This window comes from Primulina huaijiensis, chromosome 10, assembly GCF_012295235.1.
Source record: "Primulina huaijiensis isolate GDHJ02 chromosome 10, ASM1229523v2, whole genome shotgun sequence".
Lineage (NCBI taxonomy): Eukaryota > Viridiplantae > Streptophyta > Magnoliopsida > Lamiales > Gesneriaceae > Primulina > Primulina huaijiensis.
In genome coordinates, this window is record NC_133315.1 from 13,579,764 (window position 1) to 13,606,479 (window position 26,716).

The following is a 26,716-nucleotide window of genomic DNA, read 5'->3' on the forward strand; positions in this document are numbered from 1 at the left end:
TTATGTAAATAAAGACATGATTGATCCGTCTCACGAATAAAGATCCGTGAGACTATCTTATGAAAGACCTACTCAAATTATTATTATTATTATTATTAGGCTTCCAATACTAGAGTTGCCAACTAACTAAATATATTGGCTGAATTTTAATAGATCGGATAGTTTTTTGCTTTTTGTTTCATAACCCTGTTTTTTTTTTTTTGTTTGAAAAACAATTTGATCATACATTTTTAATCGAAGACATAAATATATATGTAGTGTTTTATTAATTTTTTTACTAATTAAAGAGTGGGTTTTATTTTATATTACATGATTATAATCAAAATTCATGTGGAATAATATGCCTAATTTGAAAAAATAAATAAATAAATAAAGTTTAAAGTAGGATAGCTAAACAACTAAATGAGGTCCATCAATTAGTCCCAAACAAAACGGCATTTACTTCCCCCATAACACTCCATTCTCAACGGAGGAGGTTAGAGGAAAAGATTTGACCACAATTAATTGAATAGTAATAGTTGCCTATGCAATTTGAACTTTTCTAATTTACTATTAGCTATGTGCATAATTAATATATTTTTTTGGCATTAAGGAGGTTTTTTTAATAGAAAATATAATATCATAGTTCAAACCTTTATCAATGATCTTAAATAAGATTTCTATAATTAATTTTTAAAGTAGGATGAATTCATTTTTAAAGTAGGATAAATTTTTGTTACTTTAGAAATTTATTGTGTTTAGTAAGATTTTTTATTATATGTATATTCATCTCCATAATATAATTTGGTTATTTTTCTTTTTAGAGTAGGTCTTTCATAAGACAGTCTCACGGATCTTTATTCGTGAGACGGATCAATCATGTCCATATTTACAATAAAAAGTAATATATTTGACATAAAAAGTAATATTTTTTCGTGAATGACCTATATAGAATATTTGTTTCATAAAATTGACCCGTAAGACCGTCTCACATGAGTTTTTGTGTTCTTTTTATGCTTTTCATTGGAAATTAAAAAACTAAAAGCTAGAATTCTGAAAAAGAACCATAGTTGATTGCACATTTGTTATCCTCCATTAAACCAAGGACAATAATATATCTTAATGTAAATGGGTATTTTTTGTCAAAGTAAAAATAAAAAAAAATAAAAAAAAGAAAAAAAGAAAGAAAGAAAAAAAGAAAAGGCTTCCTACACCAATTCTTGGAAAATAGTGGCAAAGTCTGAAGTTTTGGTATAAATTCATGATTTTAAGTTATAAACGCAATTTCGTTTGAGGTTAAATAACACTCGATTCAATATTGCTTCTTGTGGAACAAACTTCACATTCTAAGATTTCAAAATAAAGCATGAAATTGTTAATACCAAAAACCTTCAAAAAAAATTATGTCTCTTTTAAATTTATCTGAATACAATGATACTTAATCATACCTTACGTTCTTAAGAATAAATCACGACGACATTGTCAAGTGCCATGCAAACGCTCATACGAAACAAAACTAAAAACCAATCAATTGCAAAATTACAAGATCAAGACCCAATTCTGACAATTTAGAGGACATAAATAGAAAGAGTAGGTCTCTTGTGAGACGGTCTCACGAATCTTTATCTGTGAGACGAGTCAACCCTACTGATATTAACAATAAAAAGTAATACTCTTAGCATAAAAAGTAATAATTTTTCATGGATTACACAAATAAGAGATTCGTCTCATAAAATACAACCCGTGAGACCGTCTCACACAAATTTTTGCTAAGTAGAAAACATGACATTTGACAAGTTTTCTAATTTCTTAGTTATAAAAATATATTCGCATAGAAGTATCAATTCTCTTTCATTTTACTTAAAAAAATTTATATTCTTAATCATTAATATATGAAAAGATACACAAGCTTCACCAGCACTCCGATGAAATAATATTAAAATCACAAGCACTCTCAACGTGCACGAAAGAAAGGAGATACATGGGGATCATTTCTTTATTTTTATATCTAGATTTGAACCATCTGATCTTTACTCGAATTGTAACTTCGCATTTATCCTCACGAAAATCTTATAATATCTTACGCAATTTGACTTTCTTCTACACTATTATTGTTACACACTTTAAACAATCAAATAAATCGTAGACACTACAAAATATCGTTAATGGAAGATTTCGTAGGAAAAACTTTAGAAATTGTAAAATCATATATGTGAAATTCGATGGGTTTTTAGAGAATATTGTTAAAATCCCAAAACCCACATAAATTATTTGGATATCAATATATATATATATATATAACTGTTAACTTCGCAATTCAACGAGATCCTTGAAGTAAAGAGTTGACCCAAAATTTATTAGTAATATATATATATATATATATATATATATATATATATACACAAAAATCATATGATACCATCAACCAACTTAATTTTGTAAAACTGATCTCTTATCCGATTCAACAAATGAAAAAGAATTGTTTTTTCATGTCAAACATGTTAATTTTTAGGACCGAGATAACTCATCTCCGAAATATAAATTTGTGAGACCATTTCCCAAAAAATTCGTTCATATATTAGTAGGTTTCTTGTGAGACGGGTCAATCCTGCCTATATTTATAATAATAAGTTATATTTTTAGTATAAAAAATAATATTTTCATTGATGACCCATATAATAGATCTATCACACAAAATTGACTAATCAAAACGTCTCACAAAATTTTTTGTTTATATTAGATACTAGTCCTTATGTTACACGTCCATCTTTGCCTTAAAGATATGCAACTTTAATGAATTTTGCCTTATTAATTTCGTTTTTTGCCGTTTCAAAGAATAAAGTATAGCCTCAAATTAAATATTGTCACAGAATTCTTAATATATATATATATATATATATATATATATATTTCGTAGCTAGGGTGAAAGAATGCTTGTCACCTACTCCTACTACGTTCAAACGCACTCAGTATCTGCAGAGACGCTCCCAACATTTTCAAGAAGAGAAAAACACATTGTGTGTGTGTGAGAAAAGCATCCGTTTTCATCTATTTCTATCGATGGAGACTGCACACAGATGCAAGCTTTGTTTCAGAAATTTCGCTAATGGAAAAGCTCTAGAGGGGCACATGAGATCTCATGTCATGAATCTCTGCACGGCCAAAAAGGGATCCAAACGTGAGAAGGACGAGGACCCTTCCGAGAATCTCGATGATTCTGGATCGTGTTTGTCGATTTCATCTCGATCATCGTCCGGAAATGAAGAAGGGAAGAGGCAGAGTTTCGAAAAGGGATCGGTTTCGGGGGATCCTGCAGAGTTCTGTTCTGTTGATGTTCAAGATTGGGAGAGCGAAACCGATTCGTCGAGGAAAGATTTGGTGATCAGAAGAAGATCAAAGAGGGCTAGATATTCAAGATCAGTTTCAGGTTCTGATTTGAAGGGTACTAGTACTACTTATCATGTCCTACAAATCAAGAACTCAACCGCCTCGGAGACCACCGAGGCTTTGAGCTCGATTTCGGACACGACGTCGGAAGACGAAGACGTCGCTTATTGCTTGATGATGCTGTCCAGAGACAAGTGGAAAAGGGAAAAAAAAGAAAAGGTGTTGGAAGATGATTATCATGAAGAATATTCTGATGATGTTTTGAAAGTGAAAAAGGGTGCTAGTAAACTTAGAGGCAAGTATAGGTGCAAGACATGTAACGAGATGTTTAGGTCCTATCAGGCTCTCGGTGGGCACAGGGCGAGCCACAAGAAAATCAAGGTCAACCCGATAGCGTCGACATCGGAAACGGCTCTCCACGGCGTCCATACGGCGGAGAGAGTACATGAGTGCCCTTTCTGCGATAGGGTGTTTGCTTCGGGGCAGGCACTTGGAGGGCACAAAAGGTCACATTTTGTGGGTGCAGTTCCAAGAATTGGCGGAACTTTGAGCATTGATCTCAATCTACCTGCGCTAGTTGATGATGATGGCACGTAGGATCCTGGTTTGAGTGAGTCATTCAATGTACTTTCGTGGATCAAATATATATCGACAAAAGTTTATGACATTTGAATTTTTTTTTATTTATATAATAAAATTTATAAATACTTTTTTCACATTTTAGTGAAAAAAGTAATTTATGCGAAAAAAAACAATTATTTTTTAGTTTCAATATTAATATTACAAAGAATTTAATATTTGGAGTCATTCATTTTCTACAATATAAAATATTAATGGGCTCATTCATTTTCCCCAATATAAAATTTACACATTAATTTATCGATTATTTCACTCGAGATAATCAACTTAGCATGACCTCAATATAGTACTTGGTCATGCTCATAAAACTTTTGAGATTTCATAGAAGGGAAAGATTTTTTTTAATAATTAATTCCGCTTGATTCGATTTGATTCAAGCTGTGATTTCAGTTGCATAGATTCAATCGTATGTGTGAATTTTTTTCCTTCGATTGCTTCTGCATCTGGTAATTCCACGTTGTGCTTGACATCTATGATCCACTCTACATCCATGCATCAGATGTACCGTGTATCAATTTAATATCCGAGCAATTGATTGGAACTGAAAACTATGGAATCTGGAGTCGAGCCATGATAATTGCAGCTAAAATACGTTGGCATTTATTGATGGGAGCGGCAAACGACCGACATCAAATGCTGATACGTTGAAGCAATGAGACCGATGTAATGCAATTGTACTGTCATGGATAATGAATGGTGCGTCGAAGGAGATATTTAGCTGTATTGTTTATTCCATGGATGCGAAATATGTTTGGGAAGATTTGAAAGAGCGCTTTGATAAAGTGAATAATTCTAGGATTTTCTCACTACACAGAGAGATTGGAAAGATAAGACAGGGACAAAACAAAATTTCAATGTGTTGCTAAAAAATGAGGTAGCTATATGATGAGTATTCCTCGCTCGCGACTTTGCCTATAGCACATGGCTTGATCTGGTCAGAGATTCCTTGTACTATTAACTTATTATATCACATAGGATATTTTCTCCGTAGACGAGCGGTGAATCCCCGACTACAACGCATTTGCTCCTATTTATTTCAAAACTACACCCAACCTCGTAACCTAATTATCCTCAATGGAGTCGGTAAATGGATCAAAGTGCATGGTATTACGTAGAGCCTCTACGCTGTCCCGAGTCAAATGACTAATGGTGTACAACCATAACTGTAGATTATTAATTACACTAGATAAGTGATAACCACTTGGACAGTTCGAGGGAGGGTTGTTCAGTGCATAATTAAATGATAACTCGTCTGTATGAATGGACATGCAGTTACCAATGAAACATGACGTTTACATCACAAATGTTAGTCTTTAACTCATACGAACTTTATCCTTATTTTAGGCGACTGATTCGACTAGGAACTTGTTTAGAATATAGAGTATACTTCTTAATGAGTTTCATGATCTTACGTTAAGAGACAGACCTCATGGTACTTATAGTATATTCAAAGACTTTATCTATGCAGCTTGCATGGGTATCCGATGAAGTAAATATCATAATTAGATAAAACCGTAAAATATTTTAAAATAAATATTGTTTTTACATAAAATTTAATAAAGCTCAACCCAAGAGTTGGCTTGCTGGGAACCTACTCTAATAATTGAATGAGAGTTACATACATATTAGGAGTCAAATTCTGATGATGCAACACCTTCCATCTGTTGGACAAGAATTTGCTCTTGTTTCACAGGAAAAATATCATAGAAGTTTGCCCGTTATGGGTTTGATTTTTACTGAGGCTCCTAATGCAGCATTTTACTCTCACCAGGTCAGAGGAAGAGCATTGTGATCTATGAGCATTGTAATTGGCCTGGTCATACAAAATCCATATGTTAAAATCTTTTAGATTATCCAACTGACCATATGATGTACAAAGGAAAGAACAAATGATTGAATCTGAATGATTATAAATTCCCACATCAGGAACATGGCATGTTAGGGAATAACATGGCTAATGTGACCATTTCAGAAGGAAGAATACCAAACCAGGAGGGTGCATTTGGAATTTCCTTTAACCAGAACAATATGCTGCTATTTTGAAGTTATTGGAGAAGGAAACATCCTCTTATACTATGATGGCTTCAGCAAATATGACAGATACATCTCATGAAAATTTATGTTCAAATTGGATAGTAGATACAAGTGCTAATGACCACATGGTCGGAAAAGGTGCTAGTCTATATAATGTGGTGTCATATGTTGGTTCCAATGAGATTGTTGAGTTGCCAAATGGTAACCAAACTAGAGTTTCCAAATTGGTATCAGTGAATATAACCCCTGCCATTGCCCTTCATAATGTTTTGTACGTCCTTAACTTTCATTTCAACTTGTTGTCAGTGTCTGAATTCACCAAATATCATCGTTGATCCATCACTTTTCATCCCAAATTTTGTGTCTTTCAGACCTATGCACTGGGAGGACAATGGGGATTGGTGAAGTGAGGAATAAGCTCTACCACTTAGACATTTCAAGCTTTGACTTCAAGAATATTGATCCATTTGTTTCCGTTAAAAATTCATTTACCACATGTTGTAATACTTTTGTTTTTGATTTGAACATACCAAATTCTCATATATCAAATGAGTTTACTTGGCATCAACAACTTGGTTATATGTCTTTGTCTCGAATAAAGTTGTTATCCTTCTTATCGCATGATTTTACATTGCAACATTGTCAATTATGTCCTCAATCCAAACAAACCAGGATATGTTTCCCAAATATCAAAACCTCCTCTTCCACTCATGCTTTTCAATTAGTTCAAATGGATCTTTGGGGTCCGTTTCATTCCCCCACCTACAACGGGGAAAAATATTTTCTCATAATTGTGGATGATTATACTCGTGATGTTTGGGTTTACTTAATGAACTCTAAGTTGGACACTTTGCTCATTATTAAAAGCTTTGTGGCTCTTCAAAACAGAGTTCTCTGCTCCTGTCCAAACGATTATAACTGATAATGGTGCTTAGTTTTTCAATAATGAATGTGCTAGTTTTTTCAGTTTATCGGGAATAATCTACCAAAGTTCTTGTGTAGGGTGGTCGAGGGAAAACAAGACATATTGAAAATTGCTCGCTCTCTTAAGTTTCAAGCTTTTTTACCTAACAAAATTTGGGGTGATTTTGCCCTTACGATTGTCTATTTGATTAATCATCTACCAACTCCTTTATTGTGAAATAAAACACCTTTTGAAATGATCTTTCATCAACCTCCTTCTCATTCCCACCTTCGAGTGCTCGGATGCCTCTCTTATGCATCTACTCTTCCACGAAGTGACAAGTTTGCACCTAGGGCAACCAAATATGTGTTCCTTGGTTACCCAAATTCACAAAAATGTTACAGAGTTCTTGATCTTGCTTCAAATAAATTCTTTGTTTCACAATATTTCTTTTCATGAGTCCATTTTTCTATTTTCCAATACCGCACCAACTCTTCCCATATTCAATTCTCATGTACCTGACACAGTACATACTCTTCCTCACCCACCTTCAAAAATACATTTTCCTCTTTCCAATGAACCAGATCTTTCTCTGGTGGTTAGATGTTTTCTCGATTGTCCAGACCCCCTATCTGGTCATATGACTATACATGCCCTACCATTGGATATCCCCACTCCTCGCCCTATCCTATCACCAATTACATTTCATACTCTCACTTGTCTCCATCATATCAAGCTTTCCTTTTATCCTTTTCTCACATTGAGGAACCTAGAAGTTACCATGAGGAGGTGAATGATTTTGATGGCCACTGGCAATGAATGCTGAAATTGCAGCGTTAGAAGCTAATCGAACATGGGATATTGTCTATGAGGCCCGGGGCCGAAGAGGGCGGGGGGTGATCGTCGGTGTCATGAGGTTGCACATACAATTAGCGGCTCCTAGCGACCTTCTAAGCGAAGGGAACATGAATGAACCGATCTTACACCGGAAGGAAAAGGATTCCAAAACTGTTCAGGTATGAGATTGTGCAGTTGAGAAGTGCTTAAAAGATTTGATAGGTACCACTCATAAGTTATATTCATTTTATTTTTTGGCACTGATTATAAAAATTGAATATATATACTACTATTTTTATTTCATTTCAAAATTAATTTATTCAGTTATATCAAGCATGATCTTATAGTTTATTTATATCAACATGTTAGACATCTTATATAAAAAGACAAAAATCGTTTTATCGATCAAAATTGGTTGTAAAATAAAGGTGCATCTTCTTTTCAAGAGCTCATCACATAATAACTCCAAAGTTAAGTGTGCTTGAGTTGGGACAATTATGGGATAGGTGACCCCCTTGAAGTTTCATAAGGTGCATGTGATTGATGACATAATCACGCTGGAAAGACTCGTTTTGATACAGTAGAGACAGTCGTCGAATCCGGGGCGTTACAATTGATATCAGAGCCGACCCCTCCTAGTACGATGTTGTTCGGGGACGAACCAAGCGGAAGCTTGTGGGCATGTGAGGCCCAGAGCCGAAGAGGGCGGGAGGTGATCGTCGGTGCCATAAGGTTGCACGGACAATGAGCGGATCCTAGCATGCTTTCATGCGAATGGAATATGAATGAACCGATCTTACATCGGAATGAGAGGGATTCCAAAACTGTTTAGGTATGAGACTGTACAGTTGAAGAGTGCTTAAAAGATTTGATAGACACTACTCATATCATGAATGTGCATTTTTTTTTCGGGAGCTCATTACATAAGAACTTCAAAGTTGATCGTGCATGACTTGGGGCAATTTTGGGATGTGATCTCCTGAAAAATTTCTTAGGGTACGTGTGAGTGAGGACATAAGTACGCTGGAAAGACTCGTCTTGGTAAAGTGGAGACAGTCGTCGAATCTGGGGCGTTACAGTTGGTATCAGAGCCGACCCCTCCTAGTATGGTGTTGTTCGGGGACGAACCAAGTGGAAGCCGGTGGGCATGTGAGGCCCGGGATCGACCGACTCCTGACCTACTTCTAGACAAATGGAACATGAATGCTTAAAAGATTTGATAGGTACTACTCATATCATGAAAGTGCATCTTCTTTTCGAGAGCTCATCACATAAGATCTCCAAAGTTAAGCGTGCTTGACTTGGAGCAATTCTGGGATGGGTGATCCACTTAGAAGTTTCCTAATGTGCGTGTGAGTGAGGACATAAGCATGCTAGAAAGACTCGTCTTGGTACAGTGGAGACAGTTGTTGAGTCTGGGGCGTTACAGATACACATTGAGTCTAGTAACATAAATAATGTCAATAATATTATAATTATTATCCACATCATCGATATTTTTTTACTACTAAATTTTGTAATCATTATCAATAATAGATTTATGAGTATGTATTTCATAAGACGGTCTCACGGATCTTTATTCGTGAGACGGATCAATCATATTCATATGTACATAAAAGTAATTTATTTGACATAAGAAGTAATATTTTTTCGTAGATGACTCATATAGAATATCTATTTCACAAAATTGACCCGTGAGACCGTCTCACAGGAGTTTTTGTGTAGATTTATATTTTTATCATTATAAAAATATTAATATTCATGTGATGTTTTCCCTTTAAATATAGATATTAATTAATAATAAGTTGATTTAATTTTACTTTATATTAATAAATCTCTTGAGATATCTATTATCTCCGACAAAACATATGCTTTCAAAATTTTGATCTTTCTTAATAATTTAGTTTTATTTTTAAATAACAACCAATTATCTATGCAACAATTAAAATAAAAAATAATATTATTATAATTTAAAATATAAAAGTTGTTAAATTTTCGAAATTTTAATTGTATCGTAAATCATATTAAAAATTTGAAAGTTGAAAATTAAATATATCGTAATTTAGAATATAAATTACAAATTTATTAAAATTATATTTAAATATAGATATATATTAATAATAAATTGATTTAATTTTACTTTTTAGATATAGATATTGATATAGACACGGATATATATTAATAATAAAAGTTGATTTGATTTTACATTTATATTTCTCTTATTATAGGAACATTCAAATATATGTAATTATTTTAATAAATCACTTCAGATATCTTTCTTTATCTCCAATAAAACATATCTTAATAATTTAATTTTATTTTTAAATAAACATCCAAGTATCTTTTAGATAGATTTATGCAATAATTAAAATAAAAAATAAATATATTATTTAATATAAAATCATAAAAATTGTTAAAATTTTAATTATATTGTGAATCATATTAGAAATTTGAAAATTTTAAATGTGTCGCTAATTTGAAATATGAATTACCAAGTTATTAAAATTTAATTAATATTACTTAAAATAAAAATAACATTTCACTAAATATTTCATGTAGGGATGACAATGGATAGGGTATGGGTCGGATTTCATACATCCATCCCCATACCCATTTATTAAATTCATCCCTATACCCATCCTCATACCCATCGGGTGTTGAATTTCATCCTCATCCTCATACCCATCTGATTATCGGATACACATACCCTACCTAAATACCCAATTATCATATACAATTGAATTTTTTCAAATTTAAATTGTTTCAATGAAGTTATAAATATTTAAAAAATTATTTAAATGAACAATAAGAAAAATTATTCACGCTTTATAATAAGTATATATATATAAAATGATGTTTTATATATTTTCTTCTCTTGNAATCTCCATACCCGATTACCCAATTATTTAATCGGGTCTAAAAATCCTTCCATACCCTCTTCTATTCGGGTCGGGTATCGGATCCTCCAACAGGTTCGGAGAAAATTGTCATCCCTAATTTCATGTCAACTTATATGTAGATAAAGTTTAATAATTATTGTTGACACTAGGTTAATATTTAAATTACAAACAATTGCATTGAAAAATACTTATAGCATCCTGGTATAACTATAAAAATTATTGTGTATAATATGTTATTTTCTTAAAACATTATTTAATTTCTTTGGGGGTCATTTAAAAATTAATTTATTTAGTGAGATAAAAATAATATAAACGACAGAAAATATTTAATCAATAACTAGAGTATAATTTTATTTAATAGTGTAGATAATTATTATAAAATCGGGTCAATGATGTAGTAATAATTTCTAGATTAGTTATATTACTTAATAAATTTATAATTAAAAATCGACATTTGAAAGTCGGTTCGCATAAATCCAGGGAACTCACACCCCGAAAATATGTACATGACGAAAAACAATATAATAAGTTTTTCATAAAACGATCTCACGGATTTTTATTCGTGAGACAAATTTTTATTCGTGAGACGGATCAATCTTATCCATATTTACAATAAAAATTAATATATTTAACATAAAAAATAATACTTTTTCGTGGATGACCCATATAAAATATCTGTTTCACAAAATTGACTCTGAGATCGCCTCACATAAGTTTTTGTTAAAATAATAAATGAATTGTGGAAACGATAAATCTTTACTATTTAAGGCCGTAGAAAAATGAGAAATATTTAATATAAAAAAAGGGGGGAAATGGAGAGAGACCTAAAGACATTGGAAACTATGGTAGCATCTACTTAAAACTTCGGTATTTCAACAATTCACAACTAAGCATTAGTGCATATTGTCAGGTATGCCACCCGAAACTACACTCTCGTCGACTGACTTTGGACCCCCACATGATCTTGACACCGATTCAAAAAGCTTCTCAATCTCAGGCGCACACCTTGTAAAAGACCGGCTCCAGAAATTGTATCGGGGATTCTGTTCAACAGGTAAAAGGGTGATGATCGATCAATGCAGGGTAAAGGACCGTAGTTTGAAATTCGGTAAATCATTTTTCGGGTTTGGGGTAAGATATGCAACATATGATATGAAAGTGAAGTTTTCAGGCCACACTAGGTTTGGTTCGCCCAAGTATTATATACTGCAGCAAATAAACAAAGTGTACCTTGATGAGCTCAATAAACGTGATTAGAAGTCCCCAAGGATGAGGCCTATTAACAATTAGTCGTTCAAGTAGGACCCGGGTGATTTGCTCCTGAATATTTTCCTGCTCAATGTAAAATGAATATATTCATTAGCACCAAATCATCAAATTTTGCCATCCCTAATTGGGGCACTTTCTGAGCACTTAAATTCAAGAATTGACTCTCCCTGTTAAGTATGGCGCAGAAACTATACGCACCTGATTTGATTCGTTAAATAGGTAAAGGAGGATGAAAGAGAAGTAATGAGTGTGGTTGTTTGGATAGCGTAACTGGTTCCCGATAGCATTCAAGAACAGGTAACGGCCCTCTGAGTCCAGATCAAGTATCAAGGTCTGGAAAATGTCAAGAGCAGCACTAACCAAGAAAGCAGTCATGCTAGCCATGGACTGCGAGTATGGTGGGACTCTGGCTTGCTGCTGATGGATGGCCTACAGCAAGATTCCAGAAGGTTTTTTTATTTTTGAAATGAAAATGGGTAGGTAGGGATACAAGTATCAAGCATGACGACAAAAGATAGAGAGTATTTCCATTGATATTCTTCCAATTTGCTTACCTGCATTTATAAGGGTAAAACAAAGAAATAGCATACCTGCACCCCAACATAAAAGACAAGAGAGTTCATGAGAGGAACATTGTAACGACTCCCAGACCGAGCTCCTTCAGATGGAGTAAGCAAAATTTTCTGCTTCAACTCAGTAAGAAATGAAGACCCTTGCTGCCTTGTCTGTACATACAAAGACAAAAGGAAAACTAAGAACATGGATATTGAAGCATGAAGTTACAAAACATCTGGTTTAACACTGATCAATGAACAGCTACAAAAAGATGGCAACCCCTCCTTGTTTCCCAACTTGAATGTCGATACTCGTACACCACCCAGTACCCACACACTCAAATCTACCCTATCAATATTGCCTCAAAATTGTGTATAGTTTCTTCCAAGTTTACCTTGAGATACTCATCCACATCATTCTTTATCTGCTTTGCTTTAAGAGCTGCATCAACCTCAGAGAGAATTCGTGGTGTATGACTGATTTCCGCCAGTAGGTCAATCTGAAAATATATACTATAACTCGGTTCAGAATTTAATCTACAAGCAAAACAGAAAACATAAAGAATAAGATCAGGTACAGACCTTTAGGTTGGGGGTAGATGGATCCGGCAACCTCATATTGCGAGGGAATGCACTGAGGATTATATTTCGCATCTGTATGCAACTTGGTGGAATGACATCACAGAAGCTGAAATGATAATCACAAAGGAACTCCGGGAAATCATGGAGTAGCACCAACAAGACCCTGAGTGTCCCTTTATAAAGAAATTGTATCTGAATGACATTAAAAACGAGAATTACAAAAAAGGATCCAATGATATTGTCATCTGCCGGTAGCAGGAGCACCAAAACAGGAAAATTGTCATATGTAGGCCTACCGACTCTCCCAGGTCAGCAAGTCTCAGGAATGGCTCCATGAACTGGAACAAGTCTACAAGAAGTCTATGAAAATAAGGCCATCCCTTCTGTGCATTTACCGTGAGTAATTTTGGCATGAAACTTCTATGACTCACCAACTCGAGCCAAGCAAAGCTGAAAGCATGTTACAAAGTTAACCGTGACTAGAAAACACGTGATTTAGTAAAATCTATATCGACCAGCTTGCAGAGAGTAATAATGAAGTGACAGTAACTTAAAACATATATTTCCCAAGAATATGCAGAAGAGCAATAATGAAAGACCAACAACTTAAAACAAATATTTCATTAATAGACTAATGTGCATTAGTAATTCTCTTCTAATAATTAGTAAGGTACAAATTGGTTGTATGTGATGAATTTTCCTCCTAATATTTAAATTCTACCATACATCCTGCACCTTGCACATGAAATATATGATCTTCATGCACAGTACCACGCCAATCGCTTTTAATATGCATGTTCTAAACTAGAGCATAAACTGAATCATAAAATATGCTGATAAAAAACAAATAGAGAGACCTGAACCCTGGAATCTTGAGAGGCTGAAGAGCATGGAAAGCATTTGCTAAAGCAGTCAAAACCTGAGTAAAAGACAAAGTTAATACCAGCCGGAACTAGCAGCCAAACCTCAAAGTTTAACATTTTGATGTATACCCACCATAGTTGTCAAGGGCGCAAGGCGCACTGAGGCGCATAAGGGCTCTGGAGCCTGAGGCGCCAAGGCGAGGCGCGCGCCTTACCGAAGCAAGGCGCACATTATTTATTTTTTAAAAAAATATATTTATCTTAGAATAATATATTAAATTATGAAATAATTAAGTCACAATGTCATACAAAACAACAAATAATTAATAAGTTCATTATAATAAGTAACACGATTAAAATTCTTCAATCATCCAAATCAAGTTCATCTTCTTCCATCGAATCATCAGAGTCCCTAGAACTGATACCTGAGCTTTCTTCAATAAATGGTTCTTGGCCTTTCTCTTATTCACGCTGTCACGTTGTTGGCTTCTGTAATTCTGTTGCAGTCTGCACACTTCTGCTCTTGTCGCCTCATGATATTTAATTTGTTAACTGGGCTGCTAGGGTTTAAGGTTGGGTTGGGCCTTTTACATTTTAAGTTAATATTAAAAAAAAAAAACAGAGAAGTTGCCTTTTCAAATGCAACTTCTCTGTCACTGAATTTAAAAAAAAAAAAGGCAATCTCAGGCGCGCCTAAGGCGCGCCCGAGAGCCCTTCCAAGGCGAGCCGAGGGGCGCGCCTGGGCTCGCCTTTGTAAATCGTTGCGCCTGGTAGCGCCTCTCGCCTCGCTCGCCTTTGACAACTATGATACCCACAATCAGAAACAGACATCAAAGTCAAAGTAAATTCACAAGTAGAACAAGTGATGAGGTGCATGCCACATGCAGGGTACCTGGAAATTTGTGCCATCAAAAACTGGGTCCAAGGAACACAAATCCAACAACCAGTTAATAAACAACCTAAAATATGGCCTGGGATTAAACGAGGATGTCTTCTCTGCAGCATCTTTTTGAATAAACTTCACAGTGACAGCAAGAATCTGCAAGAACCACTAATTGATTATTAAACCTAGAGAGCAACTAAAACTTTGATTCTTCCATCGATACAGGAGGGAAGCATACCTTAAGCAAAAGAGAGAGTTTACTAGGCCCTTGCTCAACAGGGAAAAACTGGAAAATAGCGAGAAATAGTAGTTAACAAACACAACAAGTGCTAGAAAGAAAAGTCAAGATAATGATAGAAAATGAGAAGACAGTCAATGAAACAGAGTAATATATAACCGAAAACATTGAATTTGGATCGCCCAAGAAATTGATGCTACCTTCAGAATTGAGAAGACCAATTTCGCATATATGTCAATAGCAAGGAATGACAAAGGTTGTCCCCCACGTGACTGGGAAGAGCTAGAATTGATCACCTCAGAAGATAAGCAGTGTGACACTGAAAGTTCCTGAAATTAAAGTATGTTGAATTCAAAATTCTTAAATCCATTTATAAATATCGTGACGGAAAGTAAGAGGAACTTCACCGTGAGCCGGCGGAAAAAATGCTCTGAGGTATCATCACCATTAAGCAGGCCCCTCTGCTGTAAGTGTAAGACATAACGAGCGCAAGCTGTATCATTCGCTCCAGGAAGTTCACATATTTGGTACCACTCTGCAAACAGTATGGAGACCTATGCAGACAGCATAACCCAAATGAAAAAAACTCTGTGTAGAAATATTCTTATAAAATGTACTGCATTGTAAAATCTAAGAAATTTAAAGAATTAGTATTGCCCACTCTACGCCCAAGTCTTTCTAAAGTGTAATAAAAATTTAACTTTTATTTCTCAAAGAAGCTAGCCAATAAAGCGTCAAAAAGATAATTTGATTTGCATATCGAAGCTTGTTTAAAGCTTCTGAAAGACAAGAAAGGAAAGCAACAAATGTCAAACTTCAGAAACAACCTCGCAGTTACCATCAACCCAAAAACAACCAGCTTTCTTGATAGCAAAGCATAAAACCGCATGCAGAAACGAGTCATATTTTCAGCAGAAGACAGAAAAGAGTAAAGTAGCTTCATTTGTTCCATATTCCCCCATTGGGTATGTTGAGTTGATGAAAGCCACACTCTTATATCAAGCATTCTTGTTTTGAATCTAGAAGACAGTTTGAGACTTTAATGGTGGAAATGTTGAACATGAAGGAGTTAATAATATTCCAAGAAGTATTTGGCCACGGACTACAAACAAAGAAGATGATCCTAAAGCCAACAACACGGCATTGACAGTGAGATGAAACACTAGTAGGGATGACAAGACAGAGGTCACATAGACGTGCTGTTACAATAGATCACAAGCATGATTTTAAAAAGTAATTGCTAAACCCTTGGACATTATCACTATCGCTATCCAGCTGAATATAGAAATGAACAGGGTGAGAAAAGAATAGCACCACAAAAATTGATGATTTTAGAGAAAATAATTTAAAAGGAAAAATTATTGCTAGTACCTGCTCATGCAGACCAGCGGGATCTGGTTCCACCGATTCTGTGGCCGAGTAGTCTTCCTTGCATGACCCAGGTAGCCCAGCAGCCTGTTTCAGATCATAAATTTAACGTATAGGCATAAATATTGATTAATTGAAGGCGAGGAGCTGCAAGAAAAAAACCACTTCAAAAACCTTTTTGTCTTTAGATGATCTCATATTGTCTTCCTTCCCAACAATTACAGTAGGCAAGGTCATAGGATTTGCAGTAGGGTGGTTCTTAGCAATCTCAACTAGCTGTTGCAGTGACTCGGGAGATCCAGGTCTTGCAGCAAGCTTAAAAGTGACAAGACAAAAATTGTCAGGATCACATCATGAGTGATATGTAGTATGCAAGACAAAAATGCAATACAAAAATGGAGTAAACTGAGTGCCTTTGCCAGAGCATCAACAAGATTGTGTAGTTCTGATATCACTTTAGAATCATTGACAACTATTGTTTGGATAAGAGAAATGGCAAATTCTGTGGCAGCCTCTGCAAGATAAACGGTGTGCGTTGCATTAATGTCACTGATATTGCTAGTGGAATTTGCTAGTGGAATTAAGCAATTAGACACATACTATTTCTTCCTGTATCAATTAGCTTTGCCATATAGACGTTATACTCAGCAAGATTTAATAGTTCACTCCCAATAAGACCAACAGTGATATCCTTATTGAACTTCCGGTCCTCATCTGAGTACATCACCTATCAAAACACAAAGATATTGAAATAAACACTCGCAGAATGCTACGTTTTATTATGAGAATTCTGATAGACTTATTTGGGGGAAATGCATATTTGGTTTTGCTTTGGGAAAATTAAGTTGTTACCATAAATGTCCAATCACGTCAAATTATAATAAAATTTTAAAATGATTTATTTTGGATTACGATGCAACATAATGATAGAATATTTTGGGAAATACGAAAAAAATTAGTTAAGAATTATATTGGAAATATTAGGGTGGGAAAATTTGTTTTGAGGAGAAAAAAAATAAACAATAGAAAGTACTTGATTTATGAAAAAGGAAATTTATTTAGTATCGGGAAATAGAAACAAATATAAACAGTACTTTTTCAAATAAATTAATGGAAACTTAATTTAAAGAGAAGTCGCCGCAATTTTATATCGGCTTCTTATATATCCATTATTTCACATCATTTGATCAATGTACAATACCACACATAAATTGGGATTTAATTGCGGCATGAAACCGAAGGTTTAGCATTATAGATCCTTAATATCCTACTGTATTACGATGTGGGAGGGCACAGGGAAATATTTGTGCTGTTCAGATTCATTTTGTGGGCTCCAGAGAAAGTCATCTAGATAGTTTTGCTTGAAATGTATGTTTAAAATTGTCTAATGATGTTACCAAATCATGATATAAGATATTTTAAAATTCTAAAATCTAATACTTCAGGCTAAAACATAAGATAACAATAGTCATTTTTGGAAGTGATGAAAGGTTGAATAAAAAGTAATGATTTACGTAGGAGAAGCGAAAATGTGGAAATACATACTAGTCATACCCTACTTACGATTAAATTTATATGTGGGGACGGAAAATATTATGAGGAGATGATCAAAACAAGGGGAATACAACTATGAAGTCTGACAAAATAATCAAACACCAAAAATAGAACAATTTCGAAATATAAAGTAAAACAATCCTAGAACCAGCGTTTGTCAAAGCCAGTTAGTCCAAAAATGCAAAAAACTGTACCAAAATACTGTCGCAAAAAGAACTACCAACTCCAAGGTATCCGGCAAGATCATCAAATTTAATTAACTGTAATATAAAATCTAGTGACATACCCAACTAGTGAGCTCCTTAACAACAAGCTTGCTAACATCACGAATGGCAGCCAAGATTGCTAGGTGAGCACTGACATGAGCTCGGTTTGCTGCCTTTTCATACAAGCCCTTGAAAGCCTACACAATTATTAGGAATTAACATATCAATATTTTATTTTTTTAGGTATCAATCAAATAAGACTCCAGAGAATCACACCTTTTGAGCAACTGCCAGAGCAGCCTCGTCTCGGCTTAGGCACCTGAGGATGACAGCAGGAACCTCAGCTATAACTCCCTGCAAACAAAAATAGGTACACTGGTAAAGAATCTGAATCATAAATATAAAACGCTTTGACTGGAACTAATTTACAAACAAGATGTGGGAAGAAACGCGAGAATTAACCCTTTTGGAGGTAGGTAGTTACCTGGATTTCTGCTTCCTTGGCATCACTAATCACTAGATTTTCAAGCTGAAAAAGGAACAATGAAGAGACCATTATCAATTAATCAAAGCATAACATATTAATTCCTTAGACACTATTTGGACACTTTATATTTTAACATGAAAATAGTCATCGAATCGATATCAAATACAAATACAAGAAGAAAAATTAGGATACCAAATTTACCTTCTCTGAAATAGTCTGGTACTTATCCAGTGCATCACCTGTGGTTAACAAAGGCTCCAAAACATTGCTTCCAACACGATCTGATGCCAGAGTTGGAATAACAGACTGCATCGAAGACTCTGGTTCCTGCAGATGTAGAATCCCACATAAGGTTATAATTTCACAACAGTAAAAGTACCACTTTCATAAAAATATAACTCACTTTTAAATAATTCGAAGGTCCTGTCAAATGCAATTCAGGTGTAGAAGTGAGGGGGACCATAGAAACATCATTTTCAAGACTTTGCAGCGTAGGAGTATCAACAGTCGCAAAATGTGTGGAAGAAACACTGAAACATCCCCATAAGAGGGGAAATAAATTAGTTTTAATTTAAAGATCATGACAAAAAAAAAAGGAATAGAAATCAAAGAAACCTAGGAAGATGGGATGCATTGGCATCTAACTCCTCATAAACAATTTTCAGATGCTGGGGAATGGAGCTAATTCCCGCATTTGCAATGCCAGATGTATAAATGCCAGTAGTTATTTGGTCAGATGTGGATGCAAATTGCCGAGAGAGAGCCCCACTGCCAGATGAAGTAATGGGAACAGTAGGTACAGCATTTGAACCCTGACTGGACCAATTCTGCCACGGCAACCGTGCAAAATCCTATTTAAAAAAAAGCACAAATGGAATCATCATTCAGTATAATCCAATGAACCAATTTGACTAATTTTCTGAGGCATGCGCTAAAGCAATCCACCTCATAAACACGCTGCTGCGAATGTGACAGGCGTCCAGGTTTAGGGCGAAGGGCATCCGGCAAAACACCCATTTGCCCTTGGGCATACAGGCTAGAGTCAAAATATGTGAGACCAGCACCCTCTCTATGTTTCCTCCGGATAGTAAGTTGCTGGGCAATTTCCCCATCAATAGTTCGAATTGCCTGCCATGGTATTATGATGCAACAAGGAAACAACAGCAAACAAAGGAAGTCAACTCCAATCCAATAAATATTATTGTTGCAAGAAGTCATTGAAGTTATAATGCTAGTTCATGCTATCATTATTTACACAAGTGAATAGTGAGTAGCTCCTGTATATTAATGAGAGAGCCAACCCACGACAGCTAGTTTTAGCATATAATATTGGAAACCACATCAAAACAAAACAAAACAAAGTCCTAGAATTAGTGACTTTTTAGCATCTACCATGTTTTTTGTAAATTTAAAAATCCTCTTCATTTTCTCCGTCCACAACTCCCACCTATTCACCCCCCATGTTTCCCTCTTTGTCAAGGTTGAACAACATTCTTGTACGAAAGTTTCTAGTCCATGATTTCCATCAGAAAAATGGAACAACAATATATAGCATTATAAACACAACATATATCAGTAGAAACAAAAGCATACCAATAAACATTAGCTTTCATCAACTCAGGTATTAAAAATGAAGACAAGTTTTATCTCAAAGAAAACTCAGAAAAAACAGGTAGGCAGGGTAAAGATGTCAAACTTGGAATATTCAGAAACTTTTGTAGTTACAAGGATCATCAATACATCTAACCTTTTCCGTGGCAGCTTGTTCAATCACCGCACAGCCGAGGTCCAGATTGTCATTAGTCACAAGTTGAATTGCTTGCTCTAAAAGTTCACTCGATATGCTCAAGCCCTGAAGCAAACCCCTAAGCTGGCTTGATATTGAACCACGCAAAGGTTCCTGATAGTAACAAAAGAAATCTTAAAACACGTGCAATGCACAACCTAGCGAAGACAACCCAGTGGAGTCTTACTTTGAACCGAGCAGTGTTGCGAAACTAGTCATGTACAGGTGGGAGCATCATGATTATTCTAGCAACAAAGCAGTAGAAGAGGTAAAAATTGAGCAAAAGTTGCTTCTAATCAATATGGGTGGATAGGAGGGGGACTTATGTACGTATGATAGAGAGAACTAGAAATGCTAGCTATCTGCTGGAAGTGAAGTTGGAAAGCTTACATTGGCTTTGGTCAAAATTGTGGGAATACATTAACGAACCACAGGCATGTTCGAACTTCGAAGTTTAACCGATTCAGAGGGAAGGAAGCAATATTATCTATGCAGAAATTGTCGATGTCCAAGGCAGCTATATAGAAGTCTCTAAATTTGTTTGGATGGGCAAGGGGCAGCGCATCATCATACCAAGTGGTCGGTATGAGGGGGGGTGGAAATGTGTTGCAAACTATTTGTCCAAATTTATTCAGAAAAAGAGGAGCAATGGAATGCATACAAGAGAAAACAGGAAGCTTTTGGAACAATCACCAGAGACTGGAAAATTCATTCCGAATCCAACCGACTCGGGAACATAGACGCCTATGAACACTTTTGGTCGTGTTTGGTTAAGAATTGGAATAAAGCACTTATTATGACAATGGAGTGTTAATATATCGTGGGAATTGGTGTGTGTGACTCTTGGGAAGGCAGTTAAGAGACATTGAAATATTTCCATTTCAAGCCAACAAAGCAATATGTGGCCAAACAACGAAGAGGATGCCTCTTTTATTTGAAATTGAAGAGATTTTCTCTGGAGAAGAGGGTTACCTCGTCTTTTGAGTGCTGGAGGCAACAGATTAACAAGGATAGTGTCTTGACTAATGTTCACCGGTTCTCCACTCCAAGAAGAGGGTTACCTTGATTTTTTCAAAAGTATAGGAGAGCAATGTGGAGAACCGGTGAACATTAGTCAAGACACTATTTTAGTGAAAGATTTGTCGGCAGCCAAAATCAAAGTTGTGGGTCTTGAAGGTGGATTCATCAATAGTTCCATGCAGATCCTAACTTGGAGTGGACCAATGGTTATCCGCATTGTTGTCGATTCAGTCAACATAGCAACGTACGACATCTATGAAAAAAGATCTTACGCACAAGTGGTGGTCAACGGAGCTAGAGTGATTGCGAGTTGGGGAAGAACGAAAGGCCCCATTGGTGTGGGTAGTGATCTTGTATCCAGTGTTGATACTCACAAGACAGATATGGCAGATCCTACAAATCAAAAACCATGAGACGACGAAGGAATTACTGAGCACAATCAGAAATGTCAAGATTTGAGTATGGAGAACAAGTGTGACTCGAAAGTTCCTTATGAGGAAGTTTAGGATGGTAAAATGTGTTTCATAGATGGGGTAGAGGTGTTTATCAATAATGTGCAAGAACGTATCAAGACCTTAACATAGCTAAAGAGAATGCAAGAAAATGACAAATCGGGAGAACAAACTTGTGAATCTGAACCTTTGTTTGGAGGTTGACAAGTTAAAATTCTTAAAAAGCTAAGTCCTAAAGGTGTCGCTGATTTCAAGAAAGGTGCTATCAAATCAGTGAATAAAATTGCGACGGAAGTGGTACAATGTTCTAATCAAGAGGAGGAAATTAGGAAGAATGGACAGAAGTTTGAGATTGTTCATAATAAGAAAAGTTGAAGGAACACCGTGGTATAGTTCTTTCAAGAGATGGAGATGTTCCAAAGAATAATTCCTTGAGGGAGGGAATAGAGATGCTAGATGGGGAGACATGGTAAATGGGAGGATCAACTAATCAAGGATGTGATTGATGATGATTCAGATGAAGGTTGTGACTAGTGAATTAGAGTCATATTTCAGCAAGTTCGGATGAGTCGACACCACACTCTTCGGGATTCGAGGACCTTGGGGGCATTTTATCACCATTTCCGAGCAAGGCATGTACTTTACCTAAACCTTCTTATTTTGATCACTTTTCATTCCCTTATGTTCCGTTGTCAGTCTCGTCGGTGGCTATAGCGGGAGGGGAAGAGGTTCTGGGGGGAGTGGAATACAATATTGGGTGAAGAGTCGGGTTTATCGGGGAACATCTTCTTAAGGCCTGAATATAGGACGAGCTTAAAAGGGAGAAGGGTGGGTCGAGAGTTGCGAACAAATGAGTTGGAGGGCGAACAAGATTGTCTTTCTAAGATGGGCATAGAGAGGGTGGAGTAAGCAGAGGGGTTGGAGCTGCCATTTGCGGAGGAAGAGGTAAAAAGAGCGGTGTTTGAAAGTGATGGGTCGAAAGCCCCAGGTCCGAACGGGTTCACGATGGCCTTCTTCCAACAGAATTGGGATACGGTGAAAGAGGACGTAATGAAAGTATTCGCAGAATTTTTCGAAAGTGGAATTGTCAACGGTATTACTAGCGAAACTTACATTTGCCTCATCCCGAAGAAACAAGATGTGATCAGGATCAACGATTTTAGACCTATTAGTTTGATTACAAGCTTGTATAGATCTTGGCAAAGGTATTGGCTAGCAGATTGAAAAAAGTCATGAGTTTTAAAATTGCGGAGAACCAATGTGCCTTTATTAAGGGGAGACAGATCCTGGATTGTTGTCTAATTGCAAATGAGCTTGTGGAGGTGTATCAGAAAAATAAGAAAAAAGGATGGGTGTTTAAAGTTGATTTGGAAAAGGCTTATGATAATGTTGACTGGAAATTTCTAGATGTAGTGTTAAGGAAAAAAGGATTCGGAGAAAAATGGAGGATGTGGATCATGGGATGCGTTTCAAATGTTTCTTTTTCGATATTCATTAACGGAAGACCACGGGGAAAAATCAAAGGGGAAAGAGGAATCAGGCAGGGAGATCCATTATCTCCATTTCTTTTCAATTTGGTTGTCGATGGGTTGGGAAGGATGATTGATAAGGCAAAGGAAGATAAGATAGTGGTAGGCCTTGAGGTTGGTAGACAAAAAGTCCAAATCTCGCACATACAATTTGCAGACGATGCCCTATTTTTTGCAAAGTCAAAGGAACATTTGTTGGAAATTGTGGGTCTTCTCAATAGCTTCGGCCGTCATTCCGGATTAAGGATAAATTGGGAAAAAAGTGAGTTGATTGGAATTAATAGATCGGATGATGAAACTGATGAGTTGGCAGGTGAAATTGGATGCAAAAAAGGAAAATGGCCGATTAAATATTTGGAAATTCCTTTGGGAGGAAACCCAAGGGCAATGGAATTTTGGGAACCGGTATTCTCAAAAATGGCAAAAAAGTTGGCAAGTTGGAAAAAGTCATTTCTTTCAAGAGGGGGTCGGCTTACTCTCATTAAGGCAGTTTTGTGTGCCATGCCATCTTATTTTATGTCACTATTTAGAGTGCCTAATCATGTGGCACTAAAGATGGAAAAAATAATGAGGAATTTTTTTTGGGATGGACCCGATGGGGAACATCATTGCCATGTAGTAGGATGGGAGCAAGTGTGTAAACCAAAGGATAGGGGAGGATTGTGACTGGGAAATATTTGCTTAAGAAACAAAGCATTACTTGGAAAATGATGGTGGAGAGGGTCGGTGGAAAGTGGGACCCTATGGAAAAAGGTAATTAGCAGCCTCTATGGGGTTCACGAAAATGGATGGGATTTGGGGTTGGCTGAGAAATCGACGTTCAGAAGTCCTTGGAAATGCATTTCTCGATCTTTCCTGGCTTTTCATCAGTTGGTTAGGGGAGTGTTCAGAGAGGGCAACATCATTCGTTTTTGGGAGGATGAGTGGGTGGGGGGAGTCTTGTTTAAAGAGCGTTTTCCTTCTTGGTTTCTTATTTTTACTGTTACTAATAAGCCGATCGTTTATTTTGTATCCGCGGTTTAATGGAAATGTCAACTCTGTAATTAGTTGGGAATTAAGATTTAGGAGGAATTTCAACGAGATAGAGGAACGTGAGTTTGCTATACTGCTAGGGGTCTTAGAATCAGTTAGGGTTCAGTGGGGTGTTGGGGATTTTAGAATGTGGTTGGGGGAATCCTCGGGTGTGTTTTCTGTAAAGTCTTTCTATAATTCATTATTCACAAGTCCAAATATCCCGTCTTTCTCATTCATTCGCAATATCTGGGATGTACTTGTTCCTCCAAATGTTCAAGTTTTCTCGTGGATAGTGGCATTGGGGAAATTACAGACTTGTGAATCCGTGCAAAGAAGATGGCCGGCCTGTGCTTTATGCCCGAATTGGTGTTGTCTATGCCGGAAAAATGAAGAAAATCAAGATCATTTGTTGTTGCATTGTTCATTCTCATATAGCATTTGGTTAAAGGTGTTACAAGAAATGGGCTTTCTGTGGATTTTTCCGAGGAACGCAAAAGACATGCTTTTATTAGAACCAAGTTGGCAAGCGGGGAGAAGACACTCGAGATTGTGGACTATGATTGTTCATTGCACATTTTGGTCGATATGGTTGGAAAGAAACACGATTATTTGAAGAAAAATCAGAGTCATTGGATGAAGTTTGGGAAAAAATAAAATCCAGGGTTTCAAGTTGGTTGATAGTGTTGCCAGAATATAAACATCTTCGTATCTCGGATTTAATTAGGGATTGGAAATATGTTTGGTCGTGATAAAGATGATGTAATCTTGTAATTTTTATTAATCTTGCGGATTTCTTATCTGCTATTGTAAAATTTAATATCATTATAATAAAATATAGTTTCTGATCAAAAAAAAAATTTGAGAAATTATCGTCACAATCGGGTGGTACACTGAATAGATGAAAATATTTTTGCATGGAACATCAGGGGCGGAGGTTCAGCTACGCGTATGGGATTGATTCGTGCATTTTTAGTTAAGGAGAGGCCAGATTTAGTTGTTTTGTAAGAAATCAGAAGAGAGATGGTCGGCTGGAAATTTATTGCTAGTGTGTGGGAATCAAGGTTTGTGGAGTTGGTTATTTTACCACCCACCAGTAGGCCGGTCAGGGGGTATTTTGGTTATGTGGGATCCAAGGGTGAATTCGGTTAAGGACAATTTGATTGGGAAATTCTCGGTCTCGGTCCGCATTCAAAAGAATAATAATGATGATTGGTGGTTTACGGCAGTGTACGGTCCATGCAAACCACGGTTGAGACAAAATTTTTGTGATGAATAGGCAGGATTGAGAGTTTGTATAGGAGAGATGGTGCTTGAGGGGAGATTTTGATGTTGTGAGATTATTAAGCGAAAAATTGAATAGCTGATCCCATACATCGAGGATGTCTTGATTTCATTCCTTGGTACAGGAATTGGAGTTGTGCGATCCACCTTTACTGAATGGAAAATTCACTTGGTCGAATTTGAGGGACTCACCCATTTGCTGCAGATTGTATAGGTTCTTGTTCATGGTGGGATGGACTGAAATATACCCAAGATAAACGGTTCTTCCACGAATCACCTAGGATCATTTTCCATTTATTTTGGACTCGGAAAAGATTAAGTGAGGATCATCACCTTCTAGATTTGAGAATGTGGTTGAGGCACAAGAGCTTTAATGCATCAGTCTTGTCATGGTGGAATAATGCAAAATTTCAAGGATGGGAGGGATATAAATTTATGAGAAAACTCAAGGCTGCGAAAAGAGACATTCGAAGATGGAATGAAGAGGTTTTTGGGATAGTGGAAGTGAAATTGACATAGTTGAGAGAAAAAATTAGAAAGCTGGAAGAATTAGAGAGTGAAAGGCGGGGATCTTAAGAAGTATCAAATGAAAGAAAGGAAGTAAGATGGTTGTTAGAAGAAATGGTGTGTCGAAAGAATCAGATTAATAACCAAAAAGCAAGGTTAAATGGATTAAAGAAAAGAATCATAATACAAAGTTTTTTCACTCGCTTTTGAACCAACGGAGGAGTAAGGATGCCATTAATAGATTGGAAAGAGATGATGGATCGATTACTACTGATGGATCGATTAAATTGTCTCCATCATTGTAAAGTTCTTTAAGAAGTTGTATTGCAAGTCAGACACAAGGGGTAAGGGTATTGAAAAAGTGGAGTGGTGCCCCATTGATGGAGAACTGAGTTGAGATCTAGAAAAACATTTCTTAGAAGAGGAGGTCAAGAAGGCAGTGT

General features: G+C 36.0%; 2 protein-coding genes across 2 annotated transcripts in view; one reads left to right on the forward strand and one right to left on the reverse strand.

Moving 5' to 3' along the window:
* The first annotated feature begins 2,914 nt into the window (after positions 1–2,914).
* Positions 2,915–4,064, forward strand: LOC140986726 (zinc finger protein ZAT9-like). Its single transcript, XM_073455053.1, has one exon. It carries the CDS (start codon positions 3,040–3,042, stop codon positions 3,961–3,963), a length of 924 nt encoding a protein of 307 aa, XP_073311154.1. The 5' UTR covers positions 2,915–3,039; the 3' UTR covers positions 3,964–4,064.
* A 7,349-nt stretch (positions 4,065–11,413) lies between these two features.
* The window catches only part of LOC140986192 (uncharacterized), a 35,999-nt gene continuing 20,696 nt past the window's right edge, over positions 11,414–26,716 (reverse strand). Inside the window, exons 28-51 of the mRNA XM_073454253.1 lie at positions 20,432–20,584; positions 19,630–19,812; positions 19,300–19,535; positions 19,088–19,214; positions 18,886–19,011; positions 18,682–18,726; positions 18,474–18,551; positions 18,278–18,394; positions 17,038–17,164; positions 16,851–16,951; positions 16,612–16,752; positions 16,441–16,524; positions 15,477–15,623; positions 15,270–15,398; positions 15,070–15,117; positions 14,841–14,987; positions 13,943–14,004; positions 13,382–13,535; positions 13,086–13,277; positions 12,899–13,003; positions 12,540–12,674; positions 12,148–12,378; positions 11,911–12,012; positions 11,414–11,723 (exon numbers count right to left, since the gene is read on the reverse strand). Coding sequence (XP_073310354.1) covers positions 11,574–11,723; positions 11,911–12,012; positions 12,148–12,378; positions 12,540–12,674; positions 12,899–13,003; positions 13,086–13,277; positions 13,382–13,535; positions 13,943–14,004; positions 14,841–14,987; positions 15,070–15,117; positions 15,270–15,398; positions 15,477–15,623; positions 16,441–16,524; positions 16,612–16,752; positions 16,851–16,951; positions 17,038–17,164; positions 18,278–18,394; positions 18,474–18,551; positions 18,682–18,726; positions 18,886–19,011; positions 19,088–19,214; positions 19,300–19,535; positions 19,630–19,812; positions 20,432–20,584 — 3,120 coding nt within the window. The 3' untranslated portion in view covers positions 11,414–11,573. The remainder of the gene's footprint in view (positions 11,724–11,910; positions 12,013–12,147; positions 12,379–12,539; positions 12,675–12,898; positions 13,004–13,085; positions 13,278–13,381; positions 13,536–13,942; positions 14,005–14,840; positions 14,988–15,069; positions 15,118–15,269; positions 15,399–15,476; positions 15,624–16,440; positions 16,525–16,611; positions 16,753–16,850; positions 16,952–17,037; positions 17,165–18,277; positions 18,395–18,473; positions 18,552–18,681; positions 18,727–18,885; positions 19,012–19,087; positions 19,215–19,299; positions 19,536–19,629; positions 19,813–20,431; positions 20,585–26,716) is intronic.

Excerpts from the sequence above, each read along its gene's own strand:
- LOC140986726 (XM_073455053.1), top strand. The coding sequence starts at position 3,040 with ATGGAGACTGCACACAGATGCAAGCTTTGTTTCAGAAATTTCGCTAAT.